Source organism: Ambystoma mexicanum, chromosome 11 (assembly GCF_040938575.1).
Source record: "Ambystoma mexicanum isolate Mex_15411 chromosome 11, UKY_AmexF1_1, whole genome shotgun sequence".
NCBI classification, from domain to species: domain Eukaryota; kingdom Metazoa; phylum Chordata; class Amphibia; order Caudata; family Ambystomatidae; genus Ambystoma; species Ambystoma mexicanum.
Genome location: NC_090934.1, coordinates 917076516 through 917091885, shown reverse-complemented (window position 1 = coordinate 917091885; position 15370 = coordinate 917076516). Strand labels below are relative to the sequence as shown.

At 47.7% G+C, this 15370-nt stretch overlaps 1 protein-coding gene across 1 annotated transcript in view; it reads left to right on the top strand.

Moving 5' to 3' along the window:
* The window catches only part of MUC2 (mucin 2, oligomeric mucus/gel-forming), a 210788-nt gene that overhangs the window by 181315 nt on the left and 14103 nt on the right, over window positions 1–15370 (top strand). Inside the window, exons 53-55 of the mRNA XM_069625392.1 lie at window positions 1042–1219; window positions 2499–2603; window positions 14940–14980. Of these exons, the coding sequence (XP_069481493.1) occupies window positions 1042–1219; window positions 2499–2603; window positions 14940–14980 (324 nt within the window). The remainder of the gene's footprint in view (window positions 1–1041; window positions 1220–2498; window positions 2604–14939; window positions 14981–15370) is intronic.

Sequence of the window (15370 nt, the reverse complement as noted above, 5' to 3'; positions counted from 1 at the left end):
TTTTTGAGCATCCCCAATTAAGTCAGAACATGCAGTATCATACTCTAGAGCTGTGGGTTCTGGTCGAGTTCTGAGAATCGGCCATCTTGATGTGTGCATCATTAATAGATTTCCACAGCAGAGGTCCCCAGGAGCTCCAAAACCTATGCCATTAATTTTACTGCACAGCAGCTATCCCAAGGGCAAGAGTAGGGTCACCACCAAGCAGATATCCCAAAGAACTGCCACAAATGTCACTACACACCAGATATCTGAAACGACCGTGCAGCAGATATCCCAAAGAATTCACATGAATTCCTGAACCGAGATGCAGTTGTGCATTGTACTGTGCAAAGGATGCTTCAGGCACAATGCTGAACTTCACTAAATGGCACAGAGATACAGCAGTGTACATTGCTTAATTCCTGCTTTCTGGGTCCCCCAACAGCATAGACAATCAAACATAAATATTTGGAAGGTTTCTTCCAACAAATCCATCCTTACTCTGCTCCCTTGCTCCCCCAGTGGTCACCACTTAGTATGCCAGAGTTACCAATATTTTCCTCCTTGTTGATATTTGAGGAAAGAAGCAATGTGTCATGAATGGCAAGGTCTGCAAACTGCAAACAGATATGGTCTCACATCTCTATGATACTTTGTTTCATGTTGCAAGTTGGGCTTTTTCCTCATGGCCTGGCGTTAGCACTGGCAATGAAGACAGTCAATCATTCTGCGTGAGCTGTTATCAGTCCTGGAAGAAGGGCCAACGCTCCACATGTGATGGGGGTGTCCTGGGTTTGCAGAGAATAACAGATCTCAGTTGCATGTGTCTTGGGTGATGTGGAGGGTAAGTAGGTGTGGGACTCTGTAGAAAGGTTTGCATTCAAGAGGGCTCCTTCTGGATATGGGAACTCCTTTCAACCAATGACAAGAGCGTGATATTTAAACAACATGGCAATGAGGGTGGACTAAGGGGAGCAGGTGGATGACCAGGTACAGAGGAGAAGGCTCAACACTTTCAAACCATGCCTGCAAGTAAAACCTCTTCTTTTGTCACCACAGTTTGGGGAGCGGTTTGTGTTCGACTGCCAGGATTGCATCTGCATGGAGGGAGGAAGTGGCATTGTGTGTGAGCATCATGAGTGTAAGAAGCACGCCGACGTTGCCTGCACCGAGGAGGGATTCTACCGTGTCACCCAAATCAGCCCCAGTGACACCTGCTGCAATGAGACCATCTGCCGTAAGTCAACCATCTGCCATCATTGCCTTTTGAAGTGCAACATATTTGAAGGCCTTAGAGACCAGCACTGCAAGGACCAGTAGTGCTAGTGCTTGTTAAACGCGGTGCACTCCTACAGGACAGTAGATGTTGTGTACGCTCAATGTGACCAAAGTTAGGGGAGATATCGAGGGACACTGTTATTCTAATTGACTCAGGTCCGAAGAGGAATCTATGCGCACTCTGCCAGATGATGACTACAAGTCCATCAACAGTTTATGAGGGAGTCGTGGGCTGGAAGGTGGGCACACACAAACCGCAGAGGTTTGAATGACAGAGGAGGTTTCTTGATAGACCTTTTCATGGACGGAGCCCAAATGGTCACCAGAGATCAGATCGCACACACAACTGGGAATAACCAACTTCCCAGTTCCAAATGGTTTAAAGTGGAATGGGGCTTGGTCAGAGTGATAATGCGGAAGTCGATAACGGAAAAATAGTTGATTCAAAGAGTTAAAGATGTAATGTTTAGAAATTGCTGTATGTCTTCAAAAACTAGAGTAGTTATGAACCCAATATATAACAAAAAGATGCTCTGGTGGTGTCTGGTGAACTTGTAGATTGCACCGGCCTTGGGCCTTCTTCTTATATTGCCAGAATGTGATGATGATAATAACAACAATATCAGATATTTATCCAGCCGAGGCTGCTGAACTCCTCCCACTTCTAATTGCTGTTATGATTATCCAAGTTGATGTTACTCAGTGGGAGAATGCAGGGCACACCAATGCAAACTTTCCACACTGCCAAATGCCACCAATGGTGAGGATTTAGATACTGCAGGAAGGGTTGACCTAGGCAGATGGGGGGACCCTCAAGAGATGCTCCGTGAACCACCCATACAATTTCAGACGATGCCTAACAGTACAGCAGCGCCCCGAACACAGGCGTTGCTTGGCTGTGTTAACCTTGAGAACATGGTGAAAATTATGAAACCATATAGGTGGTAATGGAGAGCTTTGAGAAATGGCTAGAGAAGAACTAGAAGTTCCTGAAAGCTGCTGTAAAGCTGCAAATGCGCTACACAAAAAGAATACAAATCACACATTCCCAGAACATTAAGTTGGAGGTGGGGTGGGGCGGCGTGACGTTATGGATGACAAAGAGGGGTTGTGATACTCAAATATTGAGTCTCCTGGGTTATAATGACATCCTCGGCATGGTGAAATGCTCAACTAACATTATCCTACAATCTTCCTTTGAAGGTCACAGCATTGCCTTTGTTTTTCTCTTTTATTAGGATGTGACGTCAGTCTGTGCACCAAACAGCATCCCAACTGCGCCTTGGGGTACGAAGCGATCGGCACCATACCCGATGGCAAATGCTGCCCCGTCTACCAGTGTGGTGAGTGGGATAGTGGGTTGGGGTAACTAGCCTTGGAAAGTTGATGGAGAGTGGGTTACTGTCGGTACAGGAATGAGCTCCAATGTATGCCAGAAAATGACTCATTCAGCCTCTTTATAAGGGATCCCATACTGGTCAATACATGGCTGATGAGCCGCTATGTGTCAGAACCTCCAGATGGCCAATGGGGATGGAATGGAATAAGCCACGCGTCAGGCACAGATGACATGTAGATGCTCCTGCCCCAGACCTGCCATCCTTCCAAGATGCAGACCTGCCAGGGGCACTATGCCTGGGAGCCGGCATGAATTTTACAGATTGCCCCATGCCCAGCCGGCCTCGATCTTTGCATTGCCTGTACCCTTGCACCCTTTCAAATCCCCAGCCTAAAGCACCATAGCTTGCTTTTGGCAGCAGGATGGATTGTTTTACATGCGTCTAAAATTCATGGCTGTTTAGTGAATGATGCTGTCATATTTGAGTTTTCTAACCTAAATGAATTGTTTACAACTGAGTCAACTAATGTGCACTCAAAAATGAACCAGGGCTCTGTTAATGCGACTGTTGCGAGATATCTTTATTACAAAAAACGGTGTTTGATTGATTGATTGATTGATATTTTATTTCTATCGCGCTCGTACACAAGTGTTTCAGAGCGCGACAAGGCAAGGGAGGGGGAACAGGGGAGAACAAAACAGCGATCTTACTAGGCCCAGTGACATTGAGAACGCGCAAGTGCATGGGAGAGGGGGAGGGGAAAAGTGCATGGAAGGGGGGAGAGGTGGAAAGTGCGAAGCAGAGGAGAAACAGATAAATAACAATAAATAAATAATAAAGGCAACAGTGTTAATGCAGCCAGCAATTTGCAAGTGCAAGGTTTAAGGCAGCAGACAGGGTAGGTCTGATAAGTGCAGGAAGAAAAAGGGGGGGCTGTATGGGTACAGATACAGACCCCAGTGCAAGGGGTGGCCCGGAGGCAGTGAGGGAGGGTGACAGGATGAGCAGGTACCTGGGCCCAAAAGACAGCGGGTGGCCAGGTGTACGGTGCCAAGAGAGAGCAGATCATCAGGGGAGAGGGGGAGCAAAGGCAGAAGAAAAGAGGAAGGTCTTGAGGTGCTTCCGGAACCGGAGATGGTTCTCCTCAAGTTTTAGAGTGGAAGGGAGGCTGTTCCAGAGGGAGGCCACAGCCGAAGACAGAGATCTACCCCCAGCTCGTTTCTTAGAAAAACAACTGACCCTGAGTGAGTTGGAGGTAGAGGAGCGAAGAGCTCGAGAGGGGAGGTATTTGCAGAGGGATAGCTGAAGGTATTTTGGACCCAGGCCCCAGAAATCCTTGTGGACAATGCAGAGGGTTTTGAATTTAATCCTTGCATCCACTGGGAGCCAGTGAAGAGATTTCAGAGCTGGAGAGATACGATCCCAGGGCTTGAGGCCAAGGACAAGTCTTGCAGTCCTGTTCTGGATTAGTTGCAGAGGGCGGAGAGTAGAGGCAGGTAGATTTAGAAAGAGGCTGTTATAATAGTCCAAGCTAGAGAGAACCAGAGCCTGAGATACCATGAGCTTCTGGGGGAAGGAGAGGAAAGGCAGAGTACCTCTGAGGAGGTGCAGTCGGAAATGTGACTTTTTAGAGACCTCAGAGATGTGGGCGGAGAAGGAAAGGGTGGAGTCAAAGATGACCCTGTGGTTCTTAGCCTCGCAGGTGGGGGTAGGAGGAGGGCCAAGGGAGGCCGGCCAGGGAGTGAGGGGAAAGGATGGTGAAGGTGTGCTGATGAGGAGGATCTCCGTCTTGCAGGCATTCAGACAAAGATCATTGGCGGCACACCAATCTTGAATGGCAGTTAGGCAATCAGAGATGAGAGAGGGAGAGGAGGTGGCAGAGGGCAGCCTGAAAATGAGTTGAATGTCGTCAGCGTAGCACTGGAAATTTGAGCAGAAAATGGCAATGCAGTGGGCGAGAGTTGCCAGGTACTGGTTGAAAAGCCAGGGCGAGAGGTTAGACCCCTGGGTAATACCACAGGTAGAGAGGAAGATAGATGAAAAGAAGGACCCAAGTTGGGCCTGGGAGGGTCGATCTGAGAGGAAAGAGGTCAGCCAGGCCAGAGCCTGATCAGTGATACCCAAGTTTTCACAGAGACGGTTGAGCAGGATGGTATGGTTGACCGTGTCGAAGGCAGAAGAGAGATCGAGGAGGATGAGGACAGAGGGAATGTTAGAGTCAAGGTTGGTGAGCAGATCTTCACGGATGTTTAGGAGAGCAGTTTCCGTGCTTCTGGCAGCTCTGAAGCCAGACTTGTGGTCATGGAGACAGTCAACAGAATTGGAATGAAGGTTAAGCTGAGAGATGGCCAACTTTTCCAGGAGTTTGCCAAGAAAGGGAGTAATGGAAATTGGGCGATAGTTAGCTGAACAAGAAAGATCAGCTGTGGGTTTCTTGAGAAGAGGATGCACAAAGGAGTGCTTCAGAGGGGAGGGGAAGGATCCAGAGGCAAAGGAGTGTTTGCAAGAATCAGCAAGAGCCGGAGCGAGGGTGTCAATGTGGTCCTTGATGGTTTTAGAGGAACAGGGATGAACCTGTTTTGAAGAGGCTTTCATAGATCGGACTTGTCTAGCAACCTCGTCAGGGGTGAAAAGAGGAAAGGACGAGAAGGATGGTGGGAGGGTGGCTAAAGGAGGGTCAGCAAGCACATATGGAGAGGGAAGAGGAGGAGTGTGGGTGGAGAGGGTGGACAGGAGGTCCTGTGTTTTTGAAATGATTTGAGAGGCAAGGGCATTGCAAAGAGCCTGGGATGCAACAGGAGGGGTAGAGACTGTAGCAGGGTTGGCCAGCTCCTTGCAGATTTTAAAGAGTTTGGCCGAGTTGTTAGATGCCGCAGAGACACGAGCTTGAATGTGGACTCACTTCTTGGTGAAGACAGAGAGTCGGTATTGCCTTTGTAGCAGGCGACAGGCCAGTTTGTCAGAGGATGAACAGGAAGTCCTCCATTTCCTCTCAGCTGCCCTACACTTATGTTTAAGTGTAGCTAGGTCAGAGTCATACCAGGAATTGCACTTAGCTTTGGACTTCAAACGGATCCTCATGACAGGGGCAAGAACATCAAGCGTATCAGGCATTGAAGAGTAGAGCAGAGACAGGGCTGTATCAGGATGAGAGACAGCCAAAGGTGGAGGGGGGGAGAGAAAGTGGCGGCAAAAGCCTCAACTGACACACGCTTCATGGGCCGGATGTCCGAGGAGGTAGGTGGCAGTGTTGGGGTAGGCTTGGCTTGGGGGGAAGAGAGGGAGAGATGAGATGAGAGGAGGGAGTTATCGCTCCAGGAGAGAGGAGTGGTCAGAGGGATGGAGAGGGGGAGGTCAGAGGAGATCAAGACATCGAGTGTGTGCCCTGCAGAGTGAGTCGGGCCAGAGGGGAGGATGGACAGGGAGAGGGAGTCGCAGAGGTCACAGAAGAGTACAGAGGAGGAGCAAGGAGAGCCTAAATGTATGTTTAGGTCACCGAGGAGGAGGAGTTGAGTGGTAGAGGCCAGGAGGGAGGAGGAGAGGTCTGCCCACTCAGAGAGAAATTAGGTGATTTGACCAGGAGGCCGGTAGATGGTAACCAGAGTAAGAGAATGGGTAGGCGAGAGGGAAAGCCTACAGACAAGGCATTCAAAAGAGAAGTAGGTCTGGGTGGGAATGATAGAGGCAGGTATCCACTCAGGAAAGATCAGGCCTACCCCCCCCACCGGACCAGGAGGATCTGGGTGCTGAGAGGATCTTGTAGCCATCAGGGAGGAGAGTGTCAAAGCTCGTAACAGAGCTGGCCGTGAACCATGTCTCAGTAAGACCAAGGACATCAAGGTCTAGTTCTTCAAGAAGGTGGCAGATGTCAGAGGAGTGTTTGACGGCAGAGCGAGAGTTGAGAGTGGCAATATGAAGAAGGTTGCCAGCCTTAAAGACCTTCCGGGGAGGGGTACAGATCAGAGGTACGCCCTGCAGAGGAGAAAGAGCGCTAGGAGGGGCAGAGGAGGAGGAGGAGAGAGAGGGCAAGGTAGTCAAGGGGGGAGAGGAGGGGACAGCAGGAGATGAGAGGAAATTGATGAGGCGAGGGAAGCGTTTAAAGATGTATATTCTGGCTTTACCTACGAGAATATGTGGCACTATTCCAAGCTAGTTGTCTACCCTTCCCTCAATTGGCCCTACTTATGAATGGTCTAAAGGCTCATCTGCTCCTAAGCTCTGTTCTCTGACCTCTTCTATTGATTTTCCTTTTATCTTCTATAATCCCCTCACATATCTATGCGGATGACACTCACACCTCTTTCCTTTCCCTGATTGGCTCAATCTAGTAAAAATCCAGCGTCAGCCTTTTTTTCGGGATGACTGTCCAACTCCAGGCCTCGAGGGCCGCAAACCTTGTAGGCTTTCAGCATGCATTTAGAATAAGCATATGCACATTTATCTCAGGATAGCAATGAGGAATAGCCTGGGAATCTGACATGTTTCCGGCCCTCGAAGCCTGGAGCTGGGCAGCCCTGCATGGGTTCCTGCTGCACTAATGAGTATCGCTCATTAGTGCAGTATCGCTCTTCATGATGCAGTCTACCATCCCAACTACTCCCCTTGCCTAGTCTCTTGATTGTCAGTTTCAGCAACTTCTTGCCTTTGCAGAACAACTCTCCCCACTTATGAGATATTGTTTCCTTCAATGTTACACCATAGACATGACCACTTTCTTACATAATCCTCCATAAAGATCACGGTCAAACCCCATGGCACTTTCTACACGAACACACTCGTTTGTTCATTAATGCCTTCATCCTACCTACTTATGTCATGGCTTGCCTTCACGCTCACGACTTAAAATGTTTCATCAAGTAGACGAAGGTCGCCTTTGCACACCCCATAGCACCTACCAGCCTCCATACTTACTTTTTGCTAAGAATGGGAAGAAGTTAGATTATGCTATTTTTCCATATTTAATTTTCCTTGAGCCAGGCAAGTTATCTGTAGACCCGCAGAGCACAGTGCATGGTTAAATTGCATAAACTTAAATCCAGGAATCACGCTGAGGTTTCCTTTTGTCCTGCAAAATGCCCTAACGGGCATTGCTCGACAGAACAGTACTTTTCACTGGAAACATTTACATCTTGCCACTGCACCTGCTGGAGCCCACCTTTGCACTGGAGGCGCGAGATTCCTCCTGTGTCAGCAGAGATCAATGCTGTCACTGGTGCAGCATTGTTTCTCCTTGCGGTATCAGCTACAATTGTTTCAATGATACTTGTGGCGCTCCCAGGCACACTTTCCCTGCCAGAGTGGTAGAAAGAAGCAGGCTGAATTGCAGCCTGCAGGCTCCTGGCAGTGGAGGATTGTGGTTTTGTGGCGGACACCTGTTCACATGACAAAGAACATACTTTTTTTTAGCACACTTCAGGAAAAAGGCTGGTTCCAGGATATGATGGGTACAGTTTTCACACCATTCTGTGTCAAGCATGCCCTATTCTCAAAAGGGACCTGTGTGTAGGCCGGAGCAGGTTTTAAGTGTGAGGTGTCACTGCCTGGCCCACTTGGCATATCTAATTTTTGGATGCATGCCCAAGATACCTAGAAATGTGTAGGAGCTCAGTACCCACGAGGTTTCCGTCTGTCCTACAACCGGCCTTCACAAGCATTATTTCACAGGACTGTAGGTCGTGGTCAGTCTTCCACCACCATGCACGCTGGGTGCACATTTCCGCAGGGGTGGGAAGAGAAATAAAAGAAATGCTGATGCCATATTTCCTCCCCATTGTGCGTGGCCTGCGACAAAGTAGACCACACCAGGCGCTGAGGAAAGACACACACAGAGTGTGCATCTCCAAGTGCATTCCTTAGAGTAACGGGGAGGCGCTCCGGTGGCATGCGCACCAGCAACAAAGATTTGTGGATGAGCAAAACAACAGGTAACAAAGGGACTCCATATGCAGGTATTTATTCTGAAACTTGCAACTGACATGCACAAGTGCAAAACACCTTTTATGAATGAGCAACATTGCTATGCAGCAGAGCTATTCAGGCTCTGGAAGATAGCTCAGGGGCAAGGTGCTCGCCTTGGAAGCAAGACAACACGGAGCAACACAGGTTCGATCCCTGCGTCCGTGCTTAGAAACCTCTGGGTATAAAGCGTGTTATAAATAACATATCATTTCATATCATTGATGAGGATAGGAAGCAGTATCGCACTAGGACACATCGTTGCAGTGGCACAGAGTCCCAAAAATTCACAGTCTGAATGATTTGGTCCGACTGGCGCCAATGAAGACACAAACAAAGACAGCAAATATTCAGGAGGGGGATGTCCTCTGTTCCTTTAAATTAATGTATTCCAGCAGGCGTTCCTAATTGTATCCTGCAGCCGAGCATATGTGGAGAATGGTTTATGGCTGTAATAATTAGCTAATATCCAGCCTCTGTGCTGTTCTTCCACTGTAGAGTAGATCACCAGGGCTAATAAGCTGACGATTCTGCCACTGTTTCATACAAGGCAATGCCTGTGCCCGATCCGCAGACTCATCGGGTGCCCACCTCCAAAGGTGCCAGCAGCAGACACTCCTGTTGCCCATCACACACCTCCTGCTGGGATGCAAGTCCCTCATGTGGTCCCCAGGACACCAGTCCTGATGCAAGACTGATCACCCATTAGAGTATTTCACAGTATGTGGATTACATGTTTGTATGATCTAGGATTGAATTCTCATTCCCAAAAGAAGGATTATTGGAAGCCCAACCTTGCCAGACAGACAAAAGAGAAGGATGTCGATCCTTGATCAAGAAAGCATTTTGTATCTCGATTCAAACAAATGCGTATTTTGAACATATACAGAATTCAAAATGGGCATGTGCCCCGCAATGCACAGGGTAGCTACGTGTACGCGTCTCATAAATGGGCCATGCAGGTTTGCTGACGTCAGAGCATGTGCCCACACGGAGGCGAGTCAGGGGCAGGGGGGCTGGGTGGTTTGTGGTACCATGCATCTCAAATTGGAATAGTTTCCTTATCCCAAAAAAGATGAACTTCCACGTTTGCTTTGCTGCCGAGCCCTCTGCAGCAAAAGGCGTTCGCTGCATGCATGCTGTGTACAATAGCCAGGGGTGGACTGGGAACCCAAAAAGGCCCTGGACATCATTTTCAAAGTGGCCCCATAATGCACATTTCCTTTAGGCCCCAACATTTTCCTATGGAAACAATTGGAAATACCACACAAGAGAGGCCCAGAGTGCAGCGGCCTAGCCGGAGTTTCCTATAAGCCAACCCACCCCTGACAATAGTGTCTAGCCCTTTGTAATGCTGTCTGCCCCGACCTGCCACCACTGGAGGAACACAGCCCTACTGATGCCAGCACGATCACTGCCGCTGTTTTCAACTTAATAAGCATTGGTTGAATACCTAATCTCTTGATATAAACGGAGTGCAGGGGTGCGGTGCGTGGCAGGCTGACATTTCCACCTGGAGATGACAGTGCACGTGCCCCTTTCCCAATGCTGGAATCACGTGTGCATTCAGAGCACACAGTACCTGTGGGGCAGAGCTATGGGCACCGTGTGTGTGTACATTGGGTCGTTTAGCTTTAGCTGCAGAAAGACAGAGCAAGTCAAGAACTCTTCCAATTACAGGATACTTGAATAATACATGTAGGGGACCCAGGGATGAAGCAAGCTGTGTTTTCCCCAACCCCACAGCTCAATAATAAATCGTTTCTGTAGTCTTAAGTCGACGGAGGGCACCTACATCATCTCCAGCCACCCTTATGCATATATAAGGAAAATGACCAGATGCCACTCACTGGCTGGAGAGAAATATGAGACGGAGTGGGCTTTACCAACTGGTAATAGACCAGGGACCATGTTAGAGGCCCAATCACAGCAACAGCATGAACAGGGTCCACAGCGCCATTACCAGGAAGTGAACCCCCACTTAGGGGGTTCCCAGGGACTACGAGCCAGCATGGAGAGAGACCTGGGGGTAATAATTGGTGCACGTGGCTGCTACGGGTTGACACACGGGGTCTTTTTTTAAAAGGGGAGCCAGACTTTTTTTGTAAAGAAAGTGAACCTGTTTTAAGGGCTGCTGATCCCCTTGGGCATGTCCGCAGCTCAGGGAAGAAAGCTTAGTTTGGGGGTACATGTGGCAGGGGAGCATTGAGAGTGTAGGCTGCTGACACGTGATCAGATGTTTCCTGGACACTCGAATGCAAAGGGTTTTTCCAGTGCTTGTCCAATGGGGCAGCCATTTTGAAAGTAGGAAACACCCTTAAACGCAGAGGGCACATGCAGGTATGTGTCACATGGATTGCTGGGTTAGTGCACAGAAAGGATGGAGGTCTAGGAGTGAGCCAGACACACTTGTTTGTCATGTGGTTGCAGGCATTGTGCAGACAAGTACATCATCGTGAACCTCTGGGCTTTACCAAGAGTAAAAACTAAGTATTTAGCGAATCAGGTATCCACATTGCACACACTGGGATACGAATACCCAATATAAGCACTGGTACATAACCAAGTGAACTCACAGGCCATTCTAGCCAGGAATGCAAGGAAAGTTTGATAGCCCCTCAAACCTTTTAAGTTGTTGCTTGCTCAGATAAACAGGTGCTTTTTACACAGTTTGGAGAATGTGAAATCCCAGACCGTGTGTACCATATTTGATCAGGCTGAAATATCACCACAATATTGTGGGCCCAAACCAGGCACGATGGGCTGCTAAAGTCTTCATATTTGACTCACACAAGGATATGATTTTAGGATCTCCCCTTTGATCGAACATGTTGTCTGATCCTTCCACTGCTGAGACTATGGCTCATTGTAACATGGGCGACAGACCCCTAAAGTCCCCCATTTACTTGATTAATATCCCTTTCCTTCACCTTCTCTTGCATCTTTTCATTCAGACGGATTCACCTGACGCAGCTCAAAATGCTTCTCCAAGCAAAGGCAAAAGTGGATTACTCTTTCGATTCCCAGGGGAGAAAGTGTATTATTCTTTTGATTCCCAGGGGACAAGATCCGACAAATATTCTCCCAAAAGTTTTCTCTGCTCTGGAACAAACAGCACAGAAACAAAGAAGTCGAATTGTCTCACAATTCTAGCAACCCTTTCCCTTTATTGGAAAACCCACCAATCACTGATGGCCAAAATGGCCGCTTGTCTTCTGTCTTCCCCATTTGAGAAAAATAACTGAAGTGCCCTGCTGCTCTCTGGATCCCAGTGGGATCTTTCACCTTCCCTTCTGTGAATGCATCTAAGTCTCCCTAAACAGAGTCTGACTACTTACCAATAGCCGGAAGATGGTCAACCAGGAAACAATATTGGTGTAAGGGGGCTTTCTGTGTGTCAGTGGACATGAGGAAAGAGAAAACCCATCATAATGGTGTTCTTCCTGTACCTATTCCAATGCTGGCTTAGGCATTCCGGTGGACGCCTGTGCGGCATATCTGGCAGCCATTGTGGCCTACAGGAACAGGTTAGAACAGTTGTTTCCTTTAAAGTAAGAAGCCCTGAGAATCTTCATAGGATAATTATTAATTGTTGGATTTTAAAGATAGCCTCAAGTGTACCCATGTGCCCCCCTTTTGAATCCATTGCTGTTAGTGACTTATAATAATGAACTCGATGGGTAAGACAGCTTTTTCAGTAGTGGCGACGTCAGGATTGGCGAGATGCGTGCTCTCGCATCCCAAGTGGCAATAATCTTTTCCTTTCCTTTTTGAGATGTTCATTAAAATCAGGAAACGTGTCTTCTGCCATTCTTACTGAATCACTCTTTAGAAAATGAACACCTCCCCTAAAACCTAGAGGTTGAGAGCACCCTCGGTTTTTATCTCGAGCAAAATAAAAAAAAAAGGTAACCGGAAAATACTTTCTGAAAAATACCTTTTGTCTAAATACTTTTTGAATACACCTGATGAGGAGGAATGGCACAGGGGCGATGCGTTTGTCTTGGAAGCAAGACAACGCAGCACAACGCAGGTTCGAATCCCGATCCCGCACGTAGAAACCAATCTCTGGTATTAAGCGTGTTATAAAAGAACAATTATGATTATAATAACCTTCTGTTCTAGTGACCTCCCTGACCCATCCTGGCTCCTCTGCTACCGCAGAACCCCTGGGAGCTTGCGCTTTGTTGCTTCCCAGTTTATGGGCACCCCACCCACTCCATTAATGATGACAAGGATACAGGCAATTTTGAGCACAGAGGAAAACAATAAAAGAGCACACAAGATAAGCTATAACGAGGAAGGGTATTAAGGAGAAAATCAAAAAAGGGAGAGAAATAAATGGGGAGAAGCAAGAAAGGTCGAAATAACATGAAAAACCAACAGAAGGCGTTTATTAAAAGTTGGAATTATAGCAGTATTATTCAGAAGGTATTAATACAAAGGGCATTTTATATAAAGATGAACAACAGCAGATGTCCACACCTGTGTGTAAGGGACGGAAGGTTCCACACAGGTGTGGACATCTGCTGTTGTTCATTGTACGTACCACGTTGCGTCAAGGTTGGTTTATCTCCCCTGCACCCCGCTAACTTTCATAAGTATTAAAGCAGTAATTAGAATATAAAGGTGTGCTCCTAGTCACCGACTGGTTAGGCATTTTATATAAAGATATAATTACATGGAACAATTAAAGGTTCTTTGGTATGCATGGTGAGGCTCTTCTAGGCAAAGATACCACCGTTTTCAAAGCTACCATCGTATCTTCCCTTTATTTCATAGAGCCATATTATCCCTGTATCCCTTTCCCAACAGGTATTCATGCTCACCCAATTAGAGCCAAAGTAGCCCCCTGGAGCATCCCAGAGACATACCTCTATTCATGTAATCGACTAAGTGGAGGCCCCGGCTACCCTACCCACTTTCTTTAAAAAAAGTGTGTCACATGTTGGCTTCAGAGGGGACGCCGAATGTGGTCAGGCCATGGAGGGAACACATCTGGTTAGAGCATGTTTTGCACAGTATGCATTCCCTGTTCCACTGTGACCTATGCCTGTAATTCTCCCATTAACAGGACTGAAGGGGATAAGGTACATCATGGCGAGAAAGAGTTACAATAGAAACTTTCAAAGTCACTTTTATGACCCCGGCCACCACCCCAACACGCATTGGGCACTAGACAATTTTGCTTTCGGAGACGTAACTTTTACGTACAGTTGTTGACTTCATGTTAGTCTTCCTGTTCATCAGAGAGGTTGTTGGGGGAAGTCTGAGGGGGCTATAGCCCCAGGTCTTTTAGTTGTAGTCCCGGATAGAAGCTCAGGGGCTACAACCAAAAGGCTAGTTAGCCCGAGTCTCGACATTCCAGCCATTAGCGTATGCCTGGATCTATTCCAGACCTAGCAACACCTGTGCTGTTCATGCTCTTCTTCTGGTCTTCCTATACGGTCTGGCCTGCCTCAGTCCTCTCAGAGCTCCCCCTGCTGATCCCATCTTCATTGGCTGCCAGATCCCCAGCGGTTTCAATTACACGTATTTGCGCATGAGGGATTTCATTCTCTTCTTTCAGCTGTGATCATTTCCATTCACATCTCATCAACCCCCCCCCCATGCAAACTTTGCCCCTTTGCTGCTTTTGGTCTTTTTACTGTTCTCTATGTGTGTTTTCAACATGGCACTCTTTTGCCACCCACATTCTCATATTCCCTCATTGTTTCAGTACTGCTGTTGTTTTCTCTTGACACTTCTTGAAAACTAGAATTAAATCTCATTAATTTTCAGCTCCCTCTTCTTAAGTATAAAACTGTATCTAAGATAGTTTTACTGATTGTCCTTGTTTGTACATTGCGTACTGTGTGCAAAAGATACACCAATATTAGAATGGGTAAATAACAACTATGCAAAATGTATATTAAATAACCTTCCAAACTATTGGTGACAGGCCTCCATAATGCCTGGTGTAAGGCGGAGTCAAGTGTGTGGACAAACCAGGAGGGTGAGTAGCTAAAATGGATTTAAGGCAGGTTTCAGGAGCTCGAAAAGCCCTGCCTGTGGCCATTTCTAAGATCACCAACGCTGCTGCAGCGGAGGCTTTAGGTCTACTAAAAGAGCCAGGGTTGGTCATGGCGACATAGAAAAGAGACTTCATCACGTAAGGTCTGCTTCACAGAAGCCCAGATGGCAGGTTCTCATGCTGGAAAGGGCTGCCTTACTTCAAGGCAAGTGATTGTGCTGCTGATGTGTGCTGGCCACAGCAAAGGTGGGGAGGGACGGATCTCTGGCAATGAGTAACCAAAGTGATGCATGTGAATGTAGAACGACTGCACTGAGAAATCTCTGTATCGTATGTCTGGCTTACCTCAACTTTCCATCTTTCCTCCGCAGTGCGCAAAGATGTCTGCGTGCACGGAGACGCAGAGTACCAGGTATGTTTATCATGTGCCTCACCTGCCAGTCAGAATGGGAAGGGTGCTTATTGTGATTGCGCTGGTCTCTTGGGCAGTGGTATAGAAGCATTCTGCACAGTGTGCGGGGGAGTGTTTCCCACAGCACACACTGCACGGGCCTGCATAATTGTAGATGCCTGTGTGAATGGGCGGCTTGCGAAAGGCGGGGGATGGAGAAGACTGCAATCTGAAGCTCAGTGCCACAGTTCCTCATTGCCCAGCAGTACAAACAACCAGATTTAGGACGGCAAGTGGGCTATTTGGTCTTTGTGTTCACGTAAACACTGCCTCCTCTCCACCGAGACTGCCAGCAAGGTGTGTCAGGGAGTGACAATCGTCATTGTCTACACACCCATTTGGAACAGGACC